Here is a 24,697-nt window from a genome sequence, read left to right as displayed (position 1 = left end):
GAGAGTCTTTAAGATACCAATACGGTTCTAATAACCACTGAAGCAACAGACCTCATTAAAGTAAACTAACTGTCAGGCTGATAACTAAACTTATCAACCAGTCACAGTCTACTTACTTAACGATTGTTGACTGATACTAACTGCTTCTTCTCCTTGATGAACAGAGCTGCCCACGGTAACACTGAGGGCACCTGATCCCCGTCCACTTAGGACTCCCTTTCTGTTTGAGACAAGTAAGCCGTCTGGAATTTCCTACGGACTACCTCTGGGCTGTTAGGACAGGGAAACAACGAACAAGACTCATGGCCCTCAAATGGTCCTCTCCCTTGATTTCGCTCTGTTCTTCGGTCATGCAGCTGAGGCATTTAAGATACCGCTGCTCGTGTGGCCCTGATGGATGGTCTACCTGGTAAATTGTTTTCCTTATGGACGTAATAGTTCCCAACAGTCAAATGTTGGTTTTTATTGCGAAAAGGAAAGGACATAGGAGACACACAATTTCGGTTTTACGGCTGCAGGTATTTTAGACGGAATTTATTCGCCTCACACCGCAGTCAGCAGAGGCTAACTGGAAAGGAGAACGGTGAAGAGGTCAGAAAGGAAAAGATTACCACAGCGTTCATAATGGTAAGAAAATTGTCTTTTTTTCAGAACATTGTACTTTTGAAATCAGTGATTTTCAAAGTAGGAGGATCCTTTGTAATGAAGCTTCATTTATAAAACAGAGCAAAGTTGAAGTGTGGAGGTCGCTCAAGGCTGAGGCCCAGCCCCTCTACCGTGGCCACCATCACTCACTCCACCAAGCGCCCCCTCCGGGCCTCTGGGGCTTGCAGGATCCCAAAGATCATAGATAAAAACCAGAGATTCAAGCAGCATGAGCTCCCAAATCAGAAGTTACAAACTGCACAAGAGGCACTGCTGCTGTAAACCTGGTGTTTTTTCTTCTCCACTCAGTGAAAATACTCTCCTAGTAAAACCAGAGCAAAATTGTGCAGCTTGGTTTCATGTGTGAAAAAGCAAAGGTTGGGAGAGGTACCATATCCTTAACTATTTTGTGGATAAAGCAGAAAAGTTTGGGCAGAAAATGTCAAAATCTAGTTAGAAAACATCTTACTTTTAAAGTGCTTTTAGTTGGTTTGAATTGTGGATTTCTAGCAATTTCCTATCTACACTCTATACTTCTCTGCTTTTCAAAGTGAAATTGATGGTTGATCCTATTGGTCCAAAACCTGTTTACCGAATGTCTTTTCATTAAACTATGAAATGCATTAAACTATGGAAGATATAAGTAAACCACTGATTCAAACTGAGTCCATCATTTGTAGTGGGTGTGGGACCTGCTCCGCAAACTAAAAATACATATTCTCCAATAGCTTTCAAAAACTAGACCATGAGGAGGGCTGGCCCAATGTGTAAAGTTTTGGGCACCATAACTCTGAGCCCCTAGTCATGCATGCTCTCTGAGTGGGAAGGAAGTACCATATCAGATGTGGGTAATTATATTCTTTCTGTCTAGCTGGTCTGAAGTTTTGAGATTTTTTTTTTCTAATGAAAATGTAATATTTATGATTTAATCACGTACCCTTCATTCAGAGATCTAGCTTTCATAACAATTAAGCAATATTTGAGTAAAGTCAGACTTTTCACATTATTTTAATATGAATTTAAATATTTTCCTACTGAAATGATGATATACTGCTGCCATGATGTATCTGTTTACAGAAGGAGTCACTGTGCTACTGCAGTCCCCGATCTGAATGTTCAGGGCCAGGCCTGCTTGGGTTTACTATTTAAGAAGAAAAACTGAGGTGATGGATGATAATGATCTGAAGAAACCAAACTTTCATGCCCTTGTTTTGTAACAATGTTCTCAGCAGAGCTTCTCGAAATTCTCATATTGAAATGAGAGACTCATGAACGACAGTCCTAAGGCCTAGGATATTCCTGCTCCTCAGAACAAATAAGCAAACAAATAGGCAAAGAGATCTTTTATGGAATATGTTGCCTTTTTCCAACATACTGAAGGAAGCTCCACCTTCCTTCATCCAATCCATGATTTGTGAAGGTACTTATGATAACATATACAAACTATATATATAACATATACAAACCAATCCCTTCTGGCTTGAAGTTCAACTAAGCCCAAATACCCCTGGCTGATGTATGATGACATTAAGTAGTTAAGAGTTTGGACTTGAAAATGCTTATGGTAAAAAAAAAAAAAAAAGAAAATGCTTATGGTATTGGAAAGTCAGGTCTTTTGTTACCATTCAGACTTCCCTGGCAGTTCAGTGACTTCCTGGCAGTTCAGTGGTTAAGACTCTGTCTTCCAATGCACAGGGCTCAGGTTCCATTATTTGTCGGGGAACTAAGATCCTACATGCTATGTGGTGTGGCAAAACAAAAAAAATTGTCTACCATTGACTGCAAGACCATTAGGAGCCAGAGTGGTGCCAAGAGGAAGAGAATGAGAGCTTCAGTTATTGTTCAATTTCTCTTTAGCATCTTCACTTATAAAATATGCACTGCAGGATTTGAGTGATAATTAGCAAATTGCATACATATGCACCTAGCCCACTGCTTCATTCATAATCAGTGTTTACAAAATGCTAGGTATTTTTGATATATTACTACTTTATTGAAGTCTTGCTGCTACTGCTAAGTCGCTTGAGTCGTGTCCGACTCTGTGTGACCCCATAGACAGCAGCCAACCAGGCTCCTGCGTCCCTGGGATTCTCCAGGCAAGAACACTGGAGTGGGTTGCCATTTCCTGCTCCAATGCGTGAAAGTGAAAAGTCAAAGTCAAGTTGCTCGGTCGTGTCCGACTCTTTGCGACCCCATGGACTGCAGCCCACCAGGCTCCTCCGCCCATGGAGCTATAAAAGAGAAACTCGTATTACCAATTTCAGAGGTGAGGGCAAGGGATGGTTGGAGATGTAATTTGACCCAAGTCTTTGGCTATGCACTCCAGGTCTCCCCACTGTAAACCCCCTTGAGTTTTTTCATGGTCCAGAGGGAGAGGGAGGGCTAACCTCCGAGAGTTGCAAGACAATGGGAAGTTTCGGGTCCCTTTCTTTAACACACAAGTTTAAGCTCTTTCCAGTTAGGCGCTACTGCAGGATGGAAGAGTAACTAATGAAAAGATCTCTCTACTCATCTCTCAGCATCATCCATTGCCTAGGTTCTTGAGAGATTTTCCTCCCACCTAAGGATCTGAATCAAGCACCAGTCGCCCTGGAAAAGCTCCTCTCCCTATTTCTAGTTTTCTCAAAAGCAATGGCTCAGGCTGAGGAAGAAAGATAGTTATTAGCCAAAGCACAGACACCAAGAAATAGCCCAGAAGGCTTGCGTGTGACCATGCAGTTGTGATTATCTGTGCTGACAGTACCGTTTTCCAAATTCTCACTGCTTTCATAGCATCCTGAGTCTCGTGGAGAGCATCCGCTCAAGCCCTGGCTGTCAACAAGCAGCTTCTCCTGGGATCCGGACTGGTCGCTGTTACCTAGAGAAGATGAACACACGGCATGGGATTGTAAGGGGAATGAAAAAAAAAAAGTTTTCAAATCCATTGCATCCTAATTTTATCCTCAGTTCTCACCATACATTTTTGAAGACTGAGATTTTGGAAGAAAACCAATTAAATGAGTGAGATCAGGACGTTTTTCTTTTCAAATCAAGTATCACAGGAAGCTAAGGCTGGAGAGAGAGCACAGAGGTGAAATGTCTTCTAAGTCACTCAGAGGATAACTGGCCTCAGGTCAACCAGGGAGAGGAGAAATTCAGAGCATCATATCAAAAGTGGGGGGAAAGCAACCACAGTCCTTTCTGAGGGCTGATAGCACCAAGCAGGAGCAGAGAGTGAATAAATGGCCTTTTCACAAGGAGGAATTAGGCTGTATATGCTTTGTAGAAATCTAGAAGATTTGTGCTTCAAATAAGTTCCCACCTTTCCAAGTTTGGGAGCTGATATAAAAGTGAGCGTCAGACCCCCCTGGTAGTACAGTGGAGTAAGAATCCACCTGCCACTTCGGGAGACATGGGTTGGATCCCTGGCCTGGGAGGATCCCACATGTTGTATAGCAACTAAGCCCCTGCCCCACAACTACTAAAGCCCGCATGCCTAGAACCCGTGCTCCGCAATAAGAGAAGCCATCACAATGAGAAGCTTCTCAGAAAGGGAGCAAGGCTGCCATAAAGGGGACATTAACCCCTAACCCCATGAGGAGTGAGTGAGTGAAGTCACTCAGTTGTGTCCGACTCTTTGTGACCCCATGGACTATAGCCTACCAGATTCCTTCATCCATGGAATTTTCCAAGCAAGAGTACTGGAGTGGGTTGCCATTTCCTTCTTCAGAGGATCTTCCCGACCCAGCAATCGAACCCAGGTCTCCCACATTGCAGGCAGACGCTTGTACCGTTTGAGCCACCAGGAAGGTTAACCCATGAGGGGCCATGGGCAAATCCTTTTGCTACGAATAGGTTGGAGGGTTTTTCCTCCTTTTTCCTTTTCCCTTTGTCTTGGGTTAGCATTTCTATTCCCACACACAAAAGGTATGACAGGAAAAGCTGAAAACACCCTCCAACTTGGAAACTGAGTACAGAATACCCTTAAGGTGGGTGACGGAAGGTTGAACGTCCTCATCCTAAGGTATCCTTCTAGAGAGAAGCATCAGATGCTTTCTGCTGAAAGTCAGCCTATAGAAAATCACATGGGAAGTCGCATGGGCCTTCATCACCCAAGCCGTGCAGCTCTGTACATTCTATAAATGGCACAGCTGACCTTATGCAGGTTCAAGGTTACAGGGAGATCGTCTTTCAATCATAAGACAGACTAAATGCTTGGTTGATAAAACAGGAAACAAAACATTTTCTACATAAAATAAGTAGTTGATGAATGGCTCTATTTTTCTCTTCACTTCCCCTCCTCCATCTCTCTCTCTCTCTCTCACACACACACAAAACCAGAAATCTGATGTCTCTTCTCATCATTAAAAAAAAGTTGTGGGAAGACTGAGGGCTGCCACATACACACCAGCTGTTCCTACTGTCCACTGACCACTTCCTGTTTGTATTTCTCACAAGGAAAGCATTTTATAACAGAAATCTTGGCAGATAAGCCCTTGAATTAGAGCACCAAAATAAGAAATGCTATTTTAAAAGTGATTAACGTAAAATTAACTAATTGGTAGCACAAGAGCAAACCCTTTCCCCTCCTCCACATTGAAAGTGGAACATTCTAGCGTGGTGTCCTCATTGTATGGAAGAGTCTGCGGATTTGGAATAGCTTCTGTTCTAGCCTAGCATGTTATTTAGGAAAATGATACTTGTAAAATAAGGGCTTTGAGCTATCAGTTACAACCCAGGAAGAGGAATCAATGCAGTTTGTCCCTGGTGAGATAGGTCAGTGCATTGCAGCGGCCAAAACAGACTCCAAAGTGCTGACCGATGGGAATAAAACAGAAAAGTTGTCCCCATCATTGCAGGAAAATGAGGACTGTGCCTGAAACTTTGGGAATGCCAGCCTACCACACAGTGGCATAATTACCTGAAGTTATTATGGGGAGTGAAGGGGTCCTTTGCAGTGCCTGAAAACATGTCAAGGAGACAGAGCCACCTTCTTCTTTCTCAAGGAGATAGAGCCACTTTCTTCCTGAAGGATACAATCAGTGGCTACTTGCAGGAATCCCACTATCAAATTTAGCAAAATTCCCTAAAACTAAAAGCCAGTGTTTCCCAGGCAGGTTGTCCTTCCTTAGGGAGAGTGAAGGGGAGGGGCATCTCTTAGATAGACTGCAAATCAAGGTCTTTTCCTCTCCCACGCTCACTAACATTAATGCTAAGGCACAAAGGAAGAAAAAAGTGAGCTAGATCCATGAACATTCTCACAGTCAAGTTGAATGAAGCACTGGGCTTGGGGCTAAAACCTCATCTGGACATGACTTGAATTTGGACTAAAGCTTTCCTCCATCTCATCACACACACACACACACACACACACACACACACAGGAAGGAAAAGCATGCTAAGACATTGATGAGACATCCAAACATCAAAAGGTACTTATGCCCTGAGGACACGTGCCATTTTTCTGGAGCGTAGTTCTCTTGGGAAAAGAATGGGATTCTTGGATAGCAGGCCTTCCAATGGGCTTGCAAATTTATGTCTTTAAAAAGTAAGGATTGAAGCACAACAAAATGTTAACTTTAGTTGGATTTACGAAGTCGATATGTGGATTTGTTTTTTCTCTCTACTTCCCTGCCTATTTGACATAATTCCTGATTACAATTCTTGTGAAAATGATTTTCTTAAAAGACAGCTTTCATTTGGCAGATCAAGGAGAATGGGTTTGGGATCAGTGGAAGGAATTGCTCTGGCACAATGAGAGTCTTTCCTGAATGGAGGAACCCTGTGGGAAGGCTGGCATTCCCCATGCACAGATGCAGTGAGAGAAGCTGGACCCGCCTGACTGCCAAGCAATAAGGCAGGTGTGTGTCTTGCTTCTGTGGGAGCTGAGATGGAAGATGAGTGAGACATCTCAGATCTCAGCAGATCTCTGGATCTGTCAACTCTAAGAGAAACTGATGTGTTCCTAAGTTATCAGTTACTTAGCGTACTTCTAAGGCACAATGAATTTAGAATTGCTGAGTGCAGATTCTTCTCATCCTAGGGTAATCCTGGATCCAGGCTCTCAGTGCTCACTGGCACCCTTGAGTCCTCCAGGGCCTTTATTTTAGAACCGCTAAAAAGAAGTTCCACATTATATATAAAGGATGTTCTCAACGGTGGCACAGCACAGATTCAAAAGGAGATTTATGAAGAAGCAGTGAGGCTTCCTTACACTACTGGGTGGGCATCATGACAGGCAAATATCCCCTTACCTTTAAAAAATCCCTGGGGCAGATCTCAGGACATGATCCCAGGAAAGACAAGGAGCCCCAGCCCTTGAGACAGACCCTGCCTTATATACTCAGAATTCAGCTTTGCTCCTTCTATGTTTGAATGCTAGAGGAAACATAACGGATGGGGTTTATCAACCAGCTGTTCTCAGTGGCTGAGGAAGAGCAAATGAACTATTTTATAGAGCAGATGTGGTCCAGGAGACTAGATAATTAACTATTAATTGATATCAATATAGCTGGTCAGCCTCACCAGGCACTGGGCCAGGCTCTGACACAACCTGGTCACGGGGCAACCCCTCACCCATGGTGTCTCCTGGGAAACTCCAATCCTAAAGAGACCCGGTTATAAATTGATATTAACTACGGAACACAGTTCCCTCCAAATCTATCCCCGAAGGCAGTGTGTTTATCTAGGGCTCAGACACCTATCTGACGGTGTGTCATCAGTTAATTTAGAGGGACAACCTATTAATCAGAAGTGAATTTAACTGCACTGAGACACTTCTGTGTCTCTTGAGTCTGGTACATTCAGTAATGCACAATTTTTTTTCCACCATTAACCATGGGTTTGGTGTGTCTTTTAGCAATGGAAATGCTATTAGCTACTGATATCCCTGAAGCACAGCACACGAAAGAAAATACATTTGAATTCAATCACTGGAAAGGATGCTTCCCCCTTCATGATGAATAATCTCAGGAATATTTTTGATGTCAGACAGAAGAATAAAGAGCAAGATAAGACTGGGTTAATGGAGCAAAGGATACAGTGTATTCAAATAGACTATATAAAAGCTGTGAGCTCACTGAATTCTGTTCATGGACTGTAAAAATGAGCTATCATTTTGGCAGAGAAATTGCAATATGGAATTCTCTGCTCTACATATTCGCTCGAGATGATTCCCTGCTTCTTTAATGCAAGCTGATGAATTTCATTTATTCATTAACTAACTCATTCAATCAGAAAACAACTCCAACTCCTCATGTGCTTTGAGAAGTAATTAACCCTTGGCAGGACAGGATACCCCAAGTTTGTCAGTCACTTTTGCACCTGGGTATTTTAATGACCTCCTAAAGGCTGTATATTCCACAAGGTGGCATGAACTATGTGTCTTAAGAAAAAAAAAAAAAGTCCAAATAAAGAAAGAAAAATACAATTCAATATTCAGTGAAAAAGTACTGGGTAGTAAGATTTTCTTTTGCTCCTGCATTGGCATTGGGAATCTATGTCTTTGTGCTGTTTGACATAATACAAAATTGACCTTGGCTTTGGAAAGAGTAGGGCTTCCCTGGTGGATCAGATAAGGAATCAGCCTGCAATACAGGAGACCCTGGGTTCGATCCCTGGGTCAGGAAGATCCCCTGGAGAAGAAAATGGCAACCCACTCCAGTATTCTTGCCTGGAACATTCCACAGACAGAGGAGCCTGGCAGGCTACAGTCTGTGGGGTCACAAAGAGCTGGACACGACTCAGTGACCAACACGTTCACATTTTGGAAAGAGAAAGATCAAATGAGGGCCTCTGGGGACATAAGCACATATTAGCAGCTTACGGGAGCCTCCTGGTGACCTGAGAACGTGATGGATCTCACTGGACACATCTGGGCTGTGAGGGACTTACTGTCATATTCCTGTAACAACTCCACTGCTGTCAAGAGAACAGCTCTGTGCTCTGGGTCCCTGATATTTAACTCGTCCAAGTCCTCCTCCTCTAGGAGCTTAAAGGTGTCCAGATCTTCATAGCCATTGAACAGGAAAGTGGGCATGTGCTCCTGGGAGGGAAATAAGACAGAAGAGAGTCAGCAGCTCAGCCGCATGGTCCAGGACCACCAACCAGTCTCAAACCCTAAACTCTTTTTCCTCAGCCACTTCGATGCTTATTCAAAAATTAATAAGTACCTTTCTGACAGTCTGTACCCCCCAGTTCTACAGCTCAGTGGGCAAGCAGAGCACTTCACTAACCATGGGTTAAGAAAGTGTACACTGAAAGCTGAGGTGGACTCCACTGGCCTGCATTTTAATTGTGCCCTTGCTGTGAGCTGATGCCTGCAATGCCACCCAGCGTGTGGTGGAGGAGACACTTCTTTCATCTGGAGCCACTGAAACCCAGCTCAGAGAGACCTGTGACTTCCCCAGGAGCAAGATAGCTTTGCAAGGAGGAAACAGGTCATACCATGTAGACCCACCTTACTAGACGCTGGGGGTAAAGGTGGTGGGGGGGGGGGGGGCGCAGGGAGAATCCTCAAGACCTCTGAGAGGCCAGTCAGGATGCCAGGAGCCTGTGCTTACTGCCTTTCCTGGTAGTGGCTTGAAGCTCACAGCTCTTTGAAAGTTGCTCTTTGGACTAGGAAGAAATTTCAACCCAGAGTTTATTCTATCACCCTCAAGGGAGGTAAAGGATAGTGTTACGGTGCTGATAATACTAATTCTATAGGAAAATAGTACTCATCACAGCCATGGGTCATTCTTCTTGGATGACACAGATCACCCCACCCTTCCCTGAAGGTGCCCTTGCTTGCTTAGTTTAGGAGAAGGTAACGTGGGGTCCGCCAGAACAGGACGGAACTGACTTTGAGGTTGATCCGATCCAGGAGGTCCTCCACTGACTTCGGCTGAGGGGGTCTCCCTTTCCTCCTCCTCCTGGTGGCGCGCTTGGGCTTCTCCTCTTCCTCGTTGAGCACATCCACGTAGATGAATTTGAACGTGCCCACCTTGTTGTTCAGCAGGCCCATCCAGGTGCCCATGGGGGGTTTGCTGATTATATCAATGATGTCTCCTTTCTGTGGCCCAGGGAAGAAGGATCTTTCCATTAGGTACATTTCCAAGCATGAACCATCAATCCATCAGAAGTGTCAATCATGTGACGTGAAGACGCTATAAAGACTAGAATCAGGGCTCCACGAGTCACCTGATATGATTGTGAGTATGGCAGAGACCACAGAGAGAACTCCTGATTGTGCAGGATCCCACTGAGGCCCGAGATCCCATCCCCTCCACCTTCCTGCCCCAGAGGATGGTGGCTCAAGGTGTCCACCAGGGCTCACGGCTGGGTGGGCACCTGGCTCTCTGAAGGCCTTGCCCTCACCCAGAGAGCTCCTACTTCTTGGAGAAAAAATTCCTGCCAATCAGAGGTCAGTGGTAACCCCTGCTCTATACTCGCTTCATACATTTTGTGAAATCCCATCTGCTCCATAAGGACGTCACTGATCACATCAGTGAAGTCAGTCATGTCCTTTCAGTTGGCAAAAGCACTGAGACTGGAAGGTGAAGGGCAGTGGGAATTCTAGAGGGAAGCTGGGGTCAGAAGACAGGGCCAGCGTGGTGATAAGACAGAATTAACACAAGACCCGCCTCTATCCCTAAAGGCAGGCTGGTTCTCTGGTTTTTCACTGCAGAAGAGACCAATGTATCAAAGGAGCAGATGAGTTGGCCAGTCTGCACCACAAGAGGTCAGCATTCAACAAAAAGGAGAAGAGAACGGGTCCTGAAGCCACAGGGCACCCGGGGTGACTGCTCTGAGGTCAAGTAAACACACACCTTGAGCTTGAGGGAGTCTGTGTCGTAGGGGCTGGGCGTGAAGTCGGTGTGCACCCTGGCACGCCCACAGAACGGGCCCCGGTACGGGGGCTCCTCGTCATCACCATCTTCCGACTTGACACTCTCCCTATTGCTGGTCGAGGAATCGGTGGTGCTCACTGTCTGACCACCTGTAGGGAACACATGCAGAACTTGGGTCAATGCAAATTCCCTGCACAGCAAAGCTGGCGACTCTGACGCTATCACAGACTAGGAAGGTAAGGGCCAGAGGAAGGCAGTCATGAGCCTGACCTGAGCAGAGGCCAGGGGACGATCTGAGTTTTCTGAGTGTTCTCCCTAATCAAGCCCCTAATTGGACAGGGGACTCCAGCAGTTATCTTTATGACCAGGGAAGCCAAGTGACATGGAAACTCTCTGATAGAGGACAACAGCCTTAACCTTTATAACCTCCCATTTGTCAGGCATACTGTCTTTACCCCATTTTACAGATGAGGAAGCTCAAAGAGGTCAAGTAACTTGCCCAAAGCCAAATGCTTTTTAAGTAGTGGGTTTAAACTTGGGTCTCTTCCCCCACAGTGCTCAGCCAACACCACCATTGGGTTAGGAGTGGTTCAACAGTATGTGTTTCAGGGACATTTGTCATTCTCCTTTCATCTCTCCCCCAACCCCCGGTTCTTAGTTGACTAAAACTAAGATTACTAATAAAGTTTTCATCAACATTTTATATTCATTAAAGTTAAGAAGACATTAGCTTTCTTTGTAAAACCAGAAGAGAATTATCGGGACGTCCCACTACACCAAATGCACCAGGGGAAAATAATGTCACGTTATTGTGTTGAATTCTGCACTAAAACATTTTTTTGATTAAAGATTGCCAATTGGAGAGAAGCACTGGTCTTCTCTTTTACTAACCCCCCACTAACATGCTAATAAAGGAATCGGATTCACCACGACAAAGAACATGGCAGAGGGCAATGCACTGATGAGAGATTTCTACCAAAATCTCTAAGACAAAAAAGTGGTCAGAAGATCGCTGGTTGCTACAGGTGGAGGATGCGCCCAGAGGTCAGGAAAGAAACGTGTGCGCTGCAGAACCCTGGTCAGCTCCCTTGATTCTGCTGGTCACTGTCATCAGTGTTTCCCCTTGACTTCCTCCCTTCAGTTTCCACATCTTCCGCTAACGTGCTTTCCTCTCTCTCCCCTCCGACCAAAATCATTACCCTCTTGTTTATGCTACTGCTAGACATCGGCTACTAAACAAACAGGACTCTAGGGCCAGGTATTTTTCAGGTCTGTCTCTGTAACAGCACCCTAAGGGTAAGAACTCGGTCTTATTTATCTTTAAATTGCCTGAACCTGACACTCAGCAAAAGTCTGACTTAGACGCCAAGGAAATCATCTATGATTGCAAACTGGACTCACTCATCGAGCTTTGACCGCTCAGAGAACTCCGCAGACTTTCCACAGAACCTCCGGCTTTGAGCTTGGGCTTGTCCATGTGTTCACTGTCAGGCTGAGAGGACGGAGGGGAGCCCGGCATCCCATCAAGGCCTGAATCCTGAAATGAGTTTCGACAAAATTACATTCGTCAGAGGGGATGTGTATCTTTTTGTAACACACAGTTGTTTAGCAACCAAATCAATCAAATTCATCTTTATACTCATGTCTGATGCTTTTACCCAAAATACACCTTCTTTTTAATCTATATCCTGCTTCATCTTCAAGTTGTAGCTCAAATAACTATTAACTAAGCACTCAAAAAGTGTTTTTCATGCTCTAATAGATGTTCTTGAAAAAAAAAAAAAACCTCTCTACCTTGGAGACAAAACATTTCGTTAAAGGCTTAGAGGCTCTTTGCATACTCCCTAGTTCAGTAATAAAGTGTTAGCAGCGCAGTCATGTCCAGCTCTTTGCAACCCCATGTACTGCAGCCCACCAGGCTCCTCTGTCCATGGAATTCTCCAGGCAAGAATACTGGAGTGGGTAGCCATTCCCTTCTCTAGGGGATCTTCTCAACCCAGGGATTGAACCTGGGTCTCCCACATTGCAGGCATATTTTTTACCATCTGGGCCACAAAGCTGGACCTCAAATGTAGATCAAATACAATCCACTAGTGATGTAGTATCCGGAAGTACTATCAGAAAATATTTTATCTATTTGAAGGGAAATTTCTACATTAAAAAAAAGGGTATTCCTTGTTTTTGTTTTTAAAAATAGAGATCAGATTTTTATATTTCTATTTACACAAATTATTGAAATTGGCTAATAAAATACCCACTTAGGACCCAGATACACAGTTGACCCTCGAACAACACAGGGGTTAGGGGGTGCTGACCCGACTTGCAGTCGGCTCTCTTTATCTGTAGTTCCACATTTGTGGATTCAGACAACCAGAGTTGGACACGACTGAAGCGTCTTAGCAGCAGAGGCAGCAGCAGCAGGTTGTACAGTGCTGTAGAGTTTACTACTGAAAAAAATCCACCCATGAGATGACCTGTGCAGTTCAAACCTGTGTTTTCAAAGGTCAACTGTACCTCAAACATACCATTTTTCTGTCTAAAATACAGTTTCCGTAAGTCACCCTACGAGTTTAGCTTCATTGACTTCTTCTAGTTTGTTGTTAGTAAAAACTGTCAAGCCTCTTTTAGATCCGAACGGTGACAGCAGTGACTCAGCAGAACTTCTCGCTTTTGGGGTGGCTCGGTATCCATTAATTTGGCAGGCCCTCATTTGCATGTGTCACATGCTCATTTGATTTGAAGTGCTATATAGACAGACACTACCACGTTTTTAAAAGTCTGCAGTCAGAATGGTCTACTTGCCCAAACAGAACAGTCTCTGTCATACTACACAGCCACGTGAGCACAAAACCAGCTGAACGAAACCTGTTATTTGCATAGTGCCGAATCATCAGAAGGGCTCTGAGAGATTCTGCAGGGCCCTGCAAACTTTTGAGGACAATCAAAAGGGCAGCTTCTGATCCAAAACACACTTCTGTTTTCCATTTAAGAAAAGAGAGCAAACAACCTCAGCAACAACAATAGAGAGAGGCGCATTATTAGGAAGTTACTGAAGCTGCAAAGGATGAATTCCTGAGGAGGTTGGTTTTCATTCCTCTCTTCTGAATCATAAAATAAACCACCTATCCAATTAAAATCTTCTAAAAATTCTTCTGGAAAAAAAACCTCACATTTTGAAAAACAGCAATATGAAATATACATCTCTGATAGTGTATGTTCATAAGGCTGTTAAAAATTGTTAATTCATTCATCACATTTATTGAATACCACAGGTACTATTTCAGATGCTGGGCATATAGCAGGAACAGAGCAGACAAAAATCCTTACCAGAAGAGTTGATACATTTAGTAAAAAGATTTTTTTTTAAGCCTTACAATGTTAATTTCCTTTCTCTAAAAAGCACTATAATGATTCCTTCTTTTTTTGCTTTTGTGAAATGACTGTTCCAAATAAACAGGAAAATAAAAATACAAGGCATCTATATAGTAGTAAAATTACAGAGAAATGCTCAAAATGACATGAACGCTATATGCTAATGATCCACAAAGCAAAAAAAAAAAACCCTAGGAATATGTTTACAAGAGCTTTTAGTAGATATTTCAATCTGGGGGGAAAAATCAACTAAATAGTAAGTGCTTTAAATTCATGCTTTCATTGGCATGTAGTCTGTCTCACAGACGCATGTGCAGTCTGTCTCATTGCTGGGTAGAAATATAGACTTTCCATCACTCCCACATCCATAGGGACAAGAAAGGAAAAGAATAAGGGTAACATTCAGGGAGTGCGGAGGAAGCCAGACATCCCCTGTAGGTATAACAAGCCCCAGTGTCTCATGTCTCAACCTGGGCACTCTCAGTATTTTGCATGGTTCATTCTTTGTTGCAGAGGCCTGCCCTGTGCCTTGTAAGATGCATCCTCAACACCACTCCACCCTAACACATTGCAAGTATCAAAAATGTCCCCAGCCGATGCCCTGGGGATGGTGGGGGGAGCAAAATCACCACCCCCACCCCCAATACCCCATGAGAACCACTATAATAAACAGAAGATGCACAGGCTTTGTTTGAAGCACAGGGCAGGAGGCTGGGCTAGCCGGTGCTGAGTGATTCAGACACAGAATTTAGCTCACCGTGTCCACTAGAGGGCAGCAGCTGAGCAAAAATGTCTGTTTCATTTTGTGGCTAAAGCGGTATTACCTACTTATTTCAAGTTAGACAACCAGCTCACACAGGGGGACTTCAGCAGACTACAGAAAGAACACTATAAAGGTGTCAGAGGAGAGTGTTTTGAAATTTTAATGGTCAGAATTATCTCAGGCCCAGCTTTCCAAGTGTCTTTATTCCTTCCACCCATAAAAAGAAGGTCATGTTCCTAGTGATGAAATTATAGAACTGGGGGAGGAGGTGTTGTCAATTCTGTGATATCTTAATGTTTGCAGATAAAGCTATTTAGTGAACACATACCCCCCTGCAGAAACACGATTATTATGTAAGTCCTGCAGCTAGGAAACACTTTCCCAGTTTATTTCTCTGACTTGCTATGTGCTCCTAAGAACAACTTACACTACATTTATTTGAAAAGTCTGCTTCATAAGAAAATTTGAGTGTCTCTTTAAGGTTTGATTCTGGTGACATCCATTTTGAAGGCAGGGATATTTTAGAAAATAAAATCCTTCCTTTGTTTTCTAAATTTTAGTGCTTATTTTTACTACAGAATAATCATTTCTTTACATGTCTCTTTTGCTCATCTGTACATAGAACACAGGACCTGATTTATATTCCCAGCACCAAGCCTGGTGCTCGCATGACCCTAAGTGCTTAATAAATATTTGCTGAATCCACTGTTTGTCTACACAAACTAGGCATGGTCCTGGAGCCTGGTTAATGCCAATGAATGTATTTAGCACCACTGAAAATCTCAAGACAGACCACCCCCAGCTTTTTTTGTTATGCGAGAGAAGCAAGAGGGTATTTGCTTGACTGTCACATACCTGCTCAGAGACAGAGCTGCTATATTTTTTAGACATTCTCTTCCTCATTGTCTCTTTCACGGATTTCACCTTTTTTCCAAGAGAGATTCGGGAGGCAGTGGGTGATTTGATTACTTCTTTATACACAAAATCTCCTTCTTTACCCTGCAAAACAAAATTTATTAAGTATCTTTAATCACAGAAAATGAAGCCCCAAAACAGGTTTTATTATTCAAACCATGAATGTCCTACCTCTCAGCAAAATGTTGGCATGCCCCAGGATCTCCACATTTTTCTTATGTTAACTCAGTGCTGTTATTTATCTTTATGATTAAAAATTAAAGCTACTGACTAACTGGCTTATGTTTATTTGTTTAAAGTGGAATATGAGTTAGTTTTATTTAAACTTAGTATGATATATTCTTCTCCTGTTGCATTTTTTCCCACCAGTTTAAATACCCAAGGGGACTGTGTTTCATCAATAAAGAATGATTTAGATGAACCAGTGTTCACTTAATCTCAGCATGGGGAAGAAAAAAAAGATAATACTACTGAGTCACCCAAGAAAGTGGTAGGAACAAAATGGCAAAACTCAATCATTAGAAGTCCATCACCTGATCAGATTTATATCACTGAAGCATTTCGTGTGGTCAACTCCTAACCATGCATAAATTTATTTTTCCCTGAACAAGTTCAATTGTAGTCACTTCTCATTCTATTTTATATTAGGGGGAAAAAAAAAAAGACTTTCCCTTGGAGAAAGAAAAAAGAAATTATACTTTTATTTTTTAAAAGATTGACCAGATAAAATTATTGGCTTATGAATCAATAAAATTTGATATCTAAATAAAATAATTTTATTCTCCCACGAAATTCTCAGACACTACAAAAATATCATAGATGGGTGCTTTAGCTGACACATGATCATAACGGATATAAAGCACAGAATCCTGATTTCACAGCTTCACGATAAAATGCACAAGGGGAAAACAAAACTGTATGGAAAATACACCGACATCCTTGGGAATCTCAGAAGGTAAAGTTGAATGAAAACCTGTACACCACAGTGGGGGCCTGACCCCAGACTGTGATTCAGAGACAAGTCTGAAAAGGCAGTAAGCTTGGCTCAGAGGAGTCTGGTTTGCTTTGGCCCCCAGGGGACTGGGTTCATTTCAGGACACTCCAGATCAGGAGGTCCTAAGCTTAGTGCAGAGCTGCACACATGGCCTATGATAAGGCTGGTTTTCAGAAATGCTGGCTCACACTCTTGGAACCCAAATCACAGGGCTCTCTCCTGTGGCACTACCCACGTGTAATAGTCACATACACGTGCAACTGTTGTGAACAGAAAGCATGGGAGCACCAATGACTAAGACTGCAGAAATCAAACTCCTCTGGACTTGTGACTTGAAGAAACCTGGGAACCAAGACATTAAAGAAATGGTGTTCCTGCAAAGAGAGAGATGGTCATCTTTCATTCCATATGAAACCAAAAAGTCTTTAAGATGGTGAAACTAGGCTTCTCTCCAACATGATTTAGGATCCCTGGAGGATGGTTACCTAGTATCGATTCTCAAAAACACTAAATGTGAAACTGTCCACCACATCACTTGAATCCAAACCTTTTCCCTCCCTTCTGATGTGTACTCACCATTGGGTCCGAATTATTACTGCCAATGTGCAGAGAACGATTTGTCAAGTCAAATCCTCCAAAACTGCAGGTTCTCTGTGGAAAGAAGGGGGGGCAGAAATAATCCAGTTATGTTTAAGTCGCCGAACAGTCACTGACCCAACACACGTCCCGTTTGCAGAATGTCACTGGACCACAAACGTGCTACAGGATGAGTAAGAAAGGAGAAATGACGGAAAAAACACATGGTTCATGTTATAAGGAGACGTCGTCACTCATTTTGCCCTTCCACGGGCCGCTGGAACTATGCCTGCACCACAGGTTCAGAGTCCCCTTCACATGCAAAAACCAACTGGTTTAAAAAAAAAAAAAAATATATATATATATATATATATATATACACACAATGCAAAAATACCAAATATATGTTAATTGCTCAAGATGCCCTGTCTCTTAGCCACAGAATTTCCCTTCTCTATTCCCCTTAATATTGGCCACAGGATTAATAACAAGGGAACATGTCTTAGAAAACCCGTGTGTGCAAAGCAGTCTTGGAAACCCAGCTCTGAAGTCCACTGAAAGCAGGCCTTTCTAACAGCCTCTTGTTTTGTTTAGTTTTAAATCACTCAGATGGAGGAAAAGGCTATGTTTACAAGTAAAGTCCAATCAGGCCCAGAGGATTACTCACTCGTTGCTTTACTGACCTAGCCAAAAATGCTGATAACTCTCCCATCTAACTGCCCAATTTAATCACTTATGACCCCTTCCTCAGAGTGTACGAAGTAAAGACACCACATTTGCCCAGAAAGAAAAAGACTGATTCCGTGACTGCTTTTCCTATTAATTTCAATAGGAAAACCATTGGTGTTATAAAGAATGAAAACTTTAATCTCCTTCTGGTTGGTTTCAAACTGAAAGGAACTGCTTATGCTTCAGTGCTGTTATATTCCCAGAACTTTGAACTCTCTGTTGCTTTTCCAGCACAAGCATCCCCATCCCTACCCCTACCCCCTGCAACCCCCAAATCTAAGAAAAAGGAGAAACTCAAAGCATACTAATTTTTGTTACAATCTATTATCTTCTAAAGCAATTGGTAATAAAATCTGAATAACAGATTTGGGTGCCAATGTTTTGTATTACTTGTTTCCCTGAGAACTCCAATTAACAGCTATTAAATGGAAGAAATGAACAGAAAAGCATAATGTATCCTATAAACATTGCTTACTGAAAATAAATACACCTCAGGTATATATTCTGCAGCTTCCCTGGCAGCTCAGTTGGTAAAGAATCCGCCTGCAAGGTAGGAGACCCCGGTTCAATTCCTGGGTCGGGAAGATTCGCTGGAGAAAGGACAGGCTACCCACTCCAGTATTCTGGCCTGGAGTATTCCATGGACTGTGTAGTCCATGGGGTTGCAAAGAGCTGGACACGACTGAACAACTTTCACTTTCAGGTATATATTAACTGAACTGAGAAAGTGAGAACATCCAGGAAGGAAAATGCCTAGAGTTTTGGAATCACAAAGATACGGATCCAAATCCCGGTTCTACCACTTAACTTCCTGTGTGACCACAGGTAAAGAACTTAAACTCTCTGAGCTCTGGTTTCTTCATTAGTAAAATACTGTCTATATCCTATATTTAAGACTTTTAGCACACTGTCTGGCACAAAGCAGACACTCCCTAGTGGCTCAGCAGTAAAGAATCTGCCTGCAATACAGGAGACATGGGTTTAATCCCTGGTTTGGGAAGAGCCCCTGGAGAAGGAAATGGCAACTCCCTCCAGTATTCTTGTCTAGAGAATCCCATGGACAGAAGAGCCTAGTGGGCTACAGTACATAGGATCTCAAAGAATTGGACACGGCTGAATGGCAACTCCCTCCAATATTCTTGTCTAGAGAATCCCATGGACAGAAGACCCTGGTGGGCTACAGTACATAGGATCTCAAGGAAGGAAAATGACTGAATGACTGAACCATCGACCATCAACACCACACTGAGAATACGGTAGCTTGTCCTGGCAACTGTTGTACTGAGGTCGAGATTTAGTCGACATTTTAAATACGTGAGTAAAGAACTAGAGCTTAGTTCTGAGCCTTATATTCTGGGATCTTCAACTGTAAAACTACAGCAATCCTAAGAATGGACCCATAAGTGAGCGAGAGCTGGTATGACAGAAAGAAAGGCCGGGAGAAGAAAGTGCTACAGGAGGCATTTCAGGATAACCAACATCCAGGATGGCACATAACTGTTCTCCTTCATCAAAGCTATGGCTGCCGTTTTAAATAGTCTACCACAGACACGACTTCCAATAGACATTACTTTCATTTTATATGAATATCAATGGACAATGTGATTTCCCTTACAACTTACTCAGACCTATATCTATTCTATAAAAAGACACAATACCTCTGTAAACAAAATCATCACCAAACCCCCTCATCTGCAAGCAATGTCACGACCATCTCTCAAGGCTGATTTTTAACTTTAACTTTCCCTTTCCAGCGTATAGTGCCAAATACATTTTCTCGTTTCTGCAAAGGCAGTCATTTTATCCCAGTCGCTTTCCTGTGACTCGGGGCTCCACAGACGCAGTATGGCGTCCAGATGCCTCATCATTTTATGTCCCTCGTGCCCCCCTGCTTTGAATTCCAATGCTGACTGCACCACTGGAGCCCGGCATGTTATTTCTGATGCACGTGAAGTAACTGACAAAGAATTTATGTGGAAACTATAACTGCAATAAATTAGAAGCTTATTTCTGTCTTTATAAGCCTGCTGCATGCATTTTTCCCTAAAATAAGAAGTACAGAGGAAGGAGTGGACTGGTTTTCTTAACTGCCAACTAAAACTTCTCCCAGTGATAGGCTAAGATATTTGGAACTGATTCTTCTGTATGAAGGATGAACCAAATTTAACAGCACTGCTTGAACTAATCTGTAACCTTTTCTATTAGATCAAGTAGTTCTTGAAGCAGCATTCTTTCAACACAGAAAACAGAAGAGTAACAGAAAGTAAACCAATCTTTGACTTCAGTGGTCTACATAAAGAAAGCTTACATGAAGCTTTTCAAGTTCAAACATCTCCTGTACAGAAATTACAAGAAAATTTTAGATAGATGCTTGTGGATGAGGAGAGCCAGTCAATGGAATGGTCATGCAGTTGAAAACATGTTTTGGGGGGAGGTTGGATTTTTTTTTAAATGGACAAAATTCCAAAATGTCATGCATGTCTGTTCCCCCAAACAAAATTGAATGACCAAATAAAAAGCAAGACAAATGACCGTTTCCAGTGAGTACAAAGCATTGTCATTTCCCTGAGGTTTCATCAAGCAAATATGGCATATTTTGAAAGACAAAAAGATTAAGGTTGAAGAGTAAAGGAAAGTATACTTTTGAATAAAATGAAAGAGAGATATGACAAGAAGAATGGAAAAGACTTAAGTGAACCAAGCAAAGAACTTATCTTAACCTCTTAAAAACAAAAACGAAAACCCCTCTTCTGTTGTTAAAATATTTAACAACAGGCGTGAAAGCCTGCGCTTCTACCACAGGGGGCATGGGTTTGATCCCGGGTCGGGGAACTAAGACCCCATATGCCACACAGCATGGCCAAAGACAACAGAAAAACAAAAACACGAATACTCCCCTATGTTCTCTGAATAATTAAATTGTGTTTTCTTGATTGTACAACGACAAGAAACAGTATGTTCAAATTTCTAATTTAGCACCGAACACGTATTTCAGCAAGTATCAGAATTGTCCAGTACTGCCTCAAGCTCACAGTATTTCAAAAAAATACCCAGTATCAGGTTGATGCTGGGCACAGAGGTTACAGAGTGCCACTTTTACAAGTGGCGGAGTCAGTACACAAAAACAAGCTTGTCCAAGTGTCCCTACTCAACGTCAATGAAGAATTAATCACGGGCCCGCCAATGGCACAAATCTTAGAGATACAACTTCTAAAGAGAAGGTTCTGAGGATGTTGTATCATTCGCAATATAAATAATATAAGGGATATATATGAGCGAGCAACTCAAGTCAGTTGCAAAACTCCTCCATTTTATCTGATTTAAACTCACAGGGGTGAGCCATCCATTCACAGAGAAGTGGATCTGATCTGTCAAGGTACGGAGGCAAGTAAACTAGGTAGAACACCTCTGAAGGTAAAAACAAACAAAAACACACAAGAAATTATACCAAGACTAGGCGGCCACAAGTATTTTCCAAAAGATCTGTGGGTCAGAACTGAAGGGGTGATAACAAGAAATAGTAACAAAGAACTATTACTTTAAAACAAAAACAAAACCAACCACAACTGCTGCCAAGACAAAGAACCAGAGCAAAAGCTATTACTGATAACATTAAAAGTGTTGCAAGATTTACAAGAAGGTGAAAAAAAAATGGAAAGTGAGACCTAATGAGAAAGTCAACATGTGGGGATATTTGGAAGACCTAAGGGCTGGTACGGATGTAAGCATTCTACAAGGATGGCGCTGACCACAAAAGCAGAACTTGATTGAATGAATTTAGATTACAGTAACCACCCTGGGAAGTACATCTTACAAATGTGAAGAACTCTGGGAGAAGCCACCATGGGGGCAGCAACACAGTCTATTCCTTCAGACCTTTGAAAGGGGACAGGCCAGCAGCCCCACATGGATTAAGCAGGGCGCCAGGGGCCACAAGCCCACAGTTCAGCCTCATCCTGTGTCGTTTTATATAGGCTCTTGTGCAAACTAAAAGTTGAGTGGTAATTTCCACGGGGAAATACTTACATTCTCCAGTTCAATATAAGTCTTACCCTAAAAATAAATTTCACCAAGTCTCAATTCAGTAATGAAATTGAAGACCATTTTCTTATTTGAAAGTCAGTACCTTATTCCTTGCTAGGTACAGAAGAATATATGGGGCAGTGGAAGGCCCTTTTGTTTAGAAAGATAATCACATCAAATATACTTAAGTAAAACAAAAGAGCCCTAATTTTTCTTTCCTTTTAGATTGGAGTACTTTCCCTTTGTCCCCCAGACATAAATGTATTTCACAATGTTTTTTAAATTGGTGAGCACGGTGATGCCAATCTGCTGTGAGCTAGTTCTTATTGTTCTCATTAACTGGAGAAGAGACACCTCCTTGTAGGGCAAAACGTCCTTCTGTTTTGAATCAGCTTCTTGCGGTCAAGTGACAGGATGGCTGGGTCTCAAGGCAGCCACTTCTAGAAGGCCAAACCCCACCCTGTACTCTGAGAGCCCTTCTCTGAATCAGTTTCAATGTTTAGGTTTTAAGGCTTCCCTGGTGGCTCAGCCTGCAATGCGGGAGACCAGAGTTTGATCCCTGGGTTGGGAAGATTCCCCTGGAGAAGAGAACGGCCACCCACTCCGGGATTCTGGCCTGAAGGATCCCACGGACTGTATGGTCAGTCCATGGGGTCGCAAAGAGTCGAACACAACTGAGCGACTTGCATTAAAAATCCAACAGCTTCAGCTGGCAAGAGGGCAGATGAGAAAGAAGGGAGGAGCCATTCCTTTAAGAGAAGTAGGGTTAGGAATGGAGGTGATGGAGCGAGGGACCAGAAGAGAGGGAGGGAGCCAGGCTCCCGGCAAGAGAGGCCATAATGCTTGACTGAACGTCACAGAAATGACAAGGCCATCCTGGGACCGTCTGGGTGACTCACGGACTTCTGGTGGATTCTCAAGAGAACCCTCTTAGTACAGCGGTCCACCGTGGCGGCCCACTTCCTCTTGGCCTCCTCCTCCTCCTCCAGCAAGCACCGCCTCAGGTCCTGCTTCTCGGCCTTGCTCAGGGTCCTGTCCGAGGCAGGACGCACTAGCTGGGTCAGGTTCAGGTGGCTGTACAGGCTGCGCTCCACCACGTAGGTGACATTGAACTCGCTGACCGTGGGGCGCCCGCGTGCCCTCCTGCCAGGGCCGCCGCAGCCCCCGCCCCCTTTGGGTTTCTGCCGGAGCAGCTGCAGGTCACAGGTGGCACTGTGGACGCCCTTCCTGGAGGGGCGCTGGCAGAGGAAAGCTCTGGAACACGAGTGATTAGCGTCCGTCTTCTTCAAGCGGATCTGCTTCCGGACACTCTGCACCTCCTCCAGAGATGCCAGGAGGTGGTGTCGCCGACGGTGGCTGTCATAGAAGCAGAGACCATCAGTACTTACCCCGTGGCTCAGGGACCCAAGCCCCTTCTTCATCTCCCCTTCGGTGAGGGAGCGGGACACCTTCTGGGCCTTGTCGTCTTCCGGGTACGAGAAGAACGTCCCCATCTTCTTGGGGGGCTTGATCAGGCCCCGGCTCTCTCCTTTGCTGAAGGTTTTGACCAATTTGCGGCCGGCACCCCAGGTGTCCAGGCTACTGGACGATGGAGCAGTGGTGAGAGAGTCTGAGTCATCTTCTGGGGGTTTCTCAGGAGAAGCATCAAAGAAAAAGGGCTTCTTGTGCACGCCGGAGTACAGGGCGGACCTTTCATCTGGGACCGGGGAATTCTCAAACACCTGTTCCTCCCCGCCTGGAGGGAAACACACACATACACACACGGTCAGGGGCTCCTGTCAACACACCCTTGCATTCTTTCACAGACTTGTCTTTAGATCCCCCAGCCCCCACAAAAAAGCAGCTAGTCCATCCAGCCAGCACAACCTGCTTCCACAATCACTTACCTCCCATAAACCTGGTTCCCACTTACATAAATGCATATAAAAAAGAAAATAAACTGAGCAAATAAATGGTTTCATGCAAGGTTAATGTTAAAAGGTTTCAGATGTGTTTTCTCCCCCTCCTCCTCCTCTCAGTGTCTTTGTAGACCAAACACCTTTACAGACCTATTAAAAATGCCACTTGGAAACTCTAAACCCATCCATAACACAATATTCTTTAGGATTTAACGATCATTATCCTCCCCAGTTTGTCAGTACGGTACTCGGAAGCTAAGAATCAGAGTCATTCTTCCTTCTGAAAGGTGCTCCTGTTGATCTGGTTGGCTTTTTACAGTCAGAGTGTGATGAATGCCATGTGGCTGACAGTGGTTTTTTTTATTGGTACACGTGCCATTTAAGTAATTAAATCACCAAGGGAGAAGTTAGGATGAAGAAGCACCATAAAGGGTCACAGCCTGCAAACACAACTGACAAATGGTCCCTGCTTGATAGGCTGAACACTAAAAGCTGGGGAACTGGACGATCCAAGCCAGGCATTCCCATCGACGCAGGCCCTGCTACAAAGCAGCAAGGGCGTTTAAGGGCCTGGACACGCAGGCAGCCTCATGGAGTGTTCCATTTCGTCTCAAGGATTCAGCTCTTGAAGCCTTCACTGGAGCCAGGTATCCAGCCAAGCCTTTCAGAGCCCAGTGGAAAGGTTTGGACTTGCTGGCAGGAAAACCGAGTTCTTTTCTGCATGTGTTATGTGAACAGATGTGAGAAAAGAAGTAGGTCAAACTCTGGGTGTAGTGATCCTAACTGGCTCTTGTCCCTTTAATTATCGATATAAGGAAACTTTTGAGCACTGCGGCTTCCTGCCAGCTGAACTGTGAAGAGGAAAAAATACCAAGTTCCTTGGAACAGAAGGATGGCACTAAATATACCAGCTGGGACGAGGGTGCCAGTGTGTGGCTAAATGTCAGTGATAAAGGAAAAGGACAGCTCTCTC

At 43.6% G+C, this 24,697-nt stretch overlaps 1 protein-coding gene across 3 annotated transcripts in view; it reads right to left on the bottom strand.

Annotated features, from left to right (window-relative positions):
• SASH1 (SAM and SH3 domain containing 1) overlaps positions 1–24,697 on the bottom strand; it is a 189,715-nt gene that overhangs the window by 8,850 nt on the left and 156,168 nt on the right. For all 3 annotated transcript variants that reach the window (XM_002690315.6, XM_005211030.5, XM_005211031.5), the window contains 8 exons: positions 23,215–23,561; positions 17,075–17,149; positions 15,445–15,588; positions 11,856–11,991; positions 10,434–10,603; positions 9,467–9,676; positions 8,518–8,668; positions 3,389–3,502 (listed from right to left, as the gene is read on the bottom strand). In XM_002690315.6, the coding sequence (XP_002690361.2) occupies positions 3,389–3,502; positions 8,518–8,668; positions 9,467–9,676; positions 10,434–10,603; positions 11,856–11,991; positions 15,445–15,588; positions 17,075–17,149; positions 23,215–23,561 (1,347 nt within the window). The remainder of the gene's footprint in view (positions 1–3,388; positions 3,503–8,517; positions 8,669–9,466; positions 9,677–10,433; positions 10,604–11,855; positions 11,992–15,444; positions 15,589–17,074; positions 17,150–23,214; positions 23,562–24,697) is intronic.

The sequence above is a fragment of the Bos taurus genome, chromosome 9 (assembly GCF_002263795.3).
Source record: "Bos taurus isolate L1 Dominette 01449 registration number 42190680 breed Hereford chromosome 9, ARS-UCD2.0, whole genome shotgun sequence".
Classification (NCBI taxonomy): domain Eukaryota; kingdom Metazoa; phylum Chordata; class Mammalia; order Artiodactyla; family Bovidae; genus Bos; species Bos taurus.
Note: the sequence above shows the minus strand (reverse complement) of the source record. Positions and strands in the feature narration are given on the sequence as shown.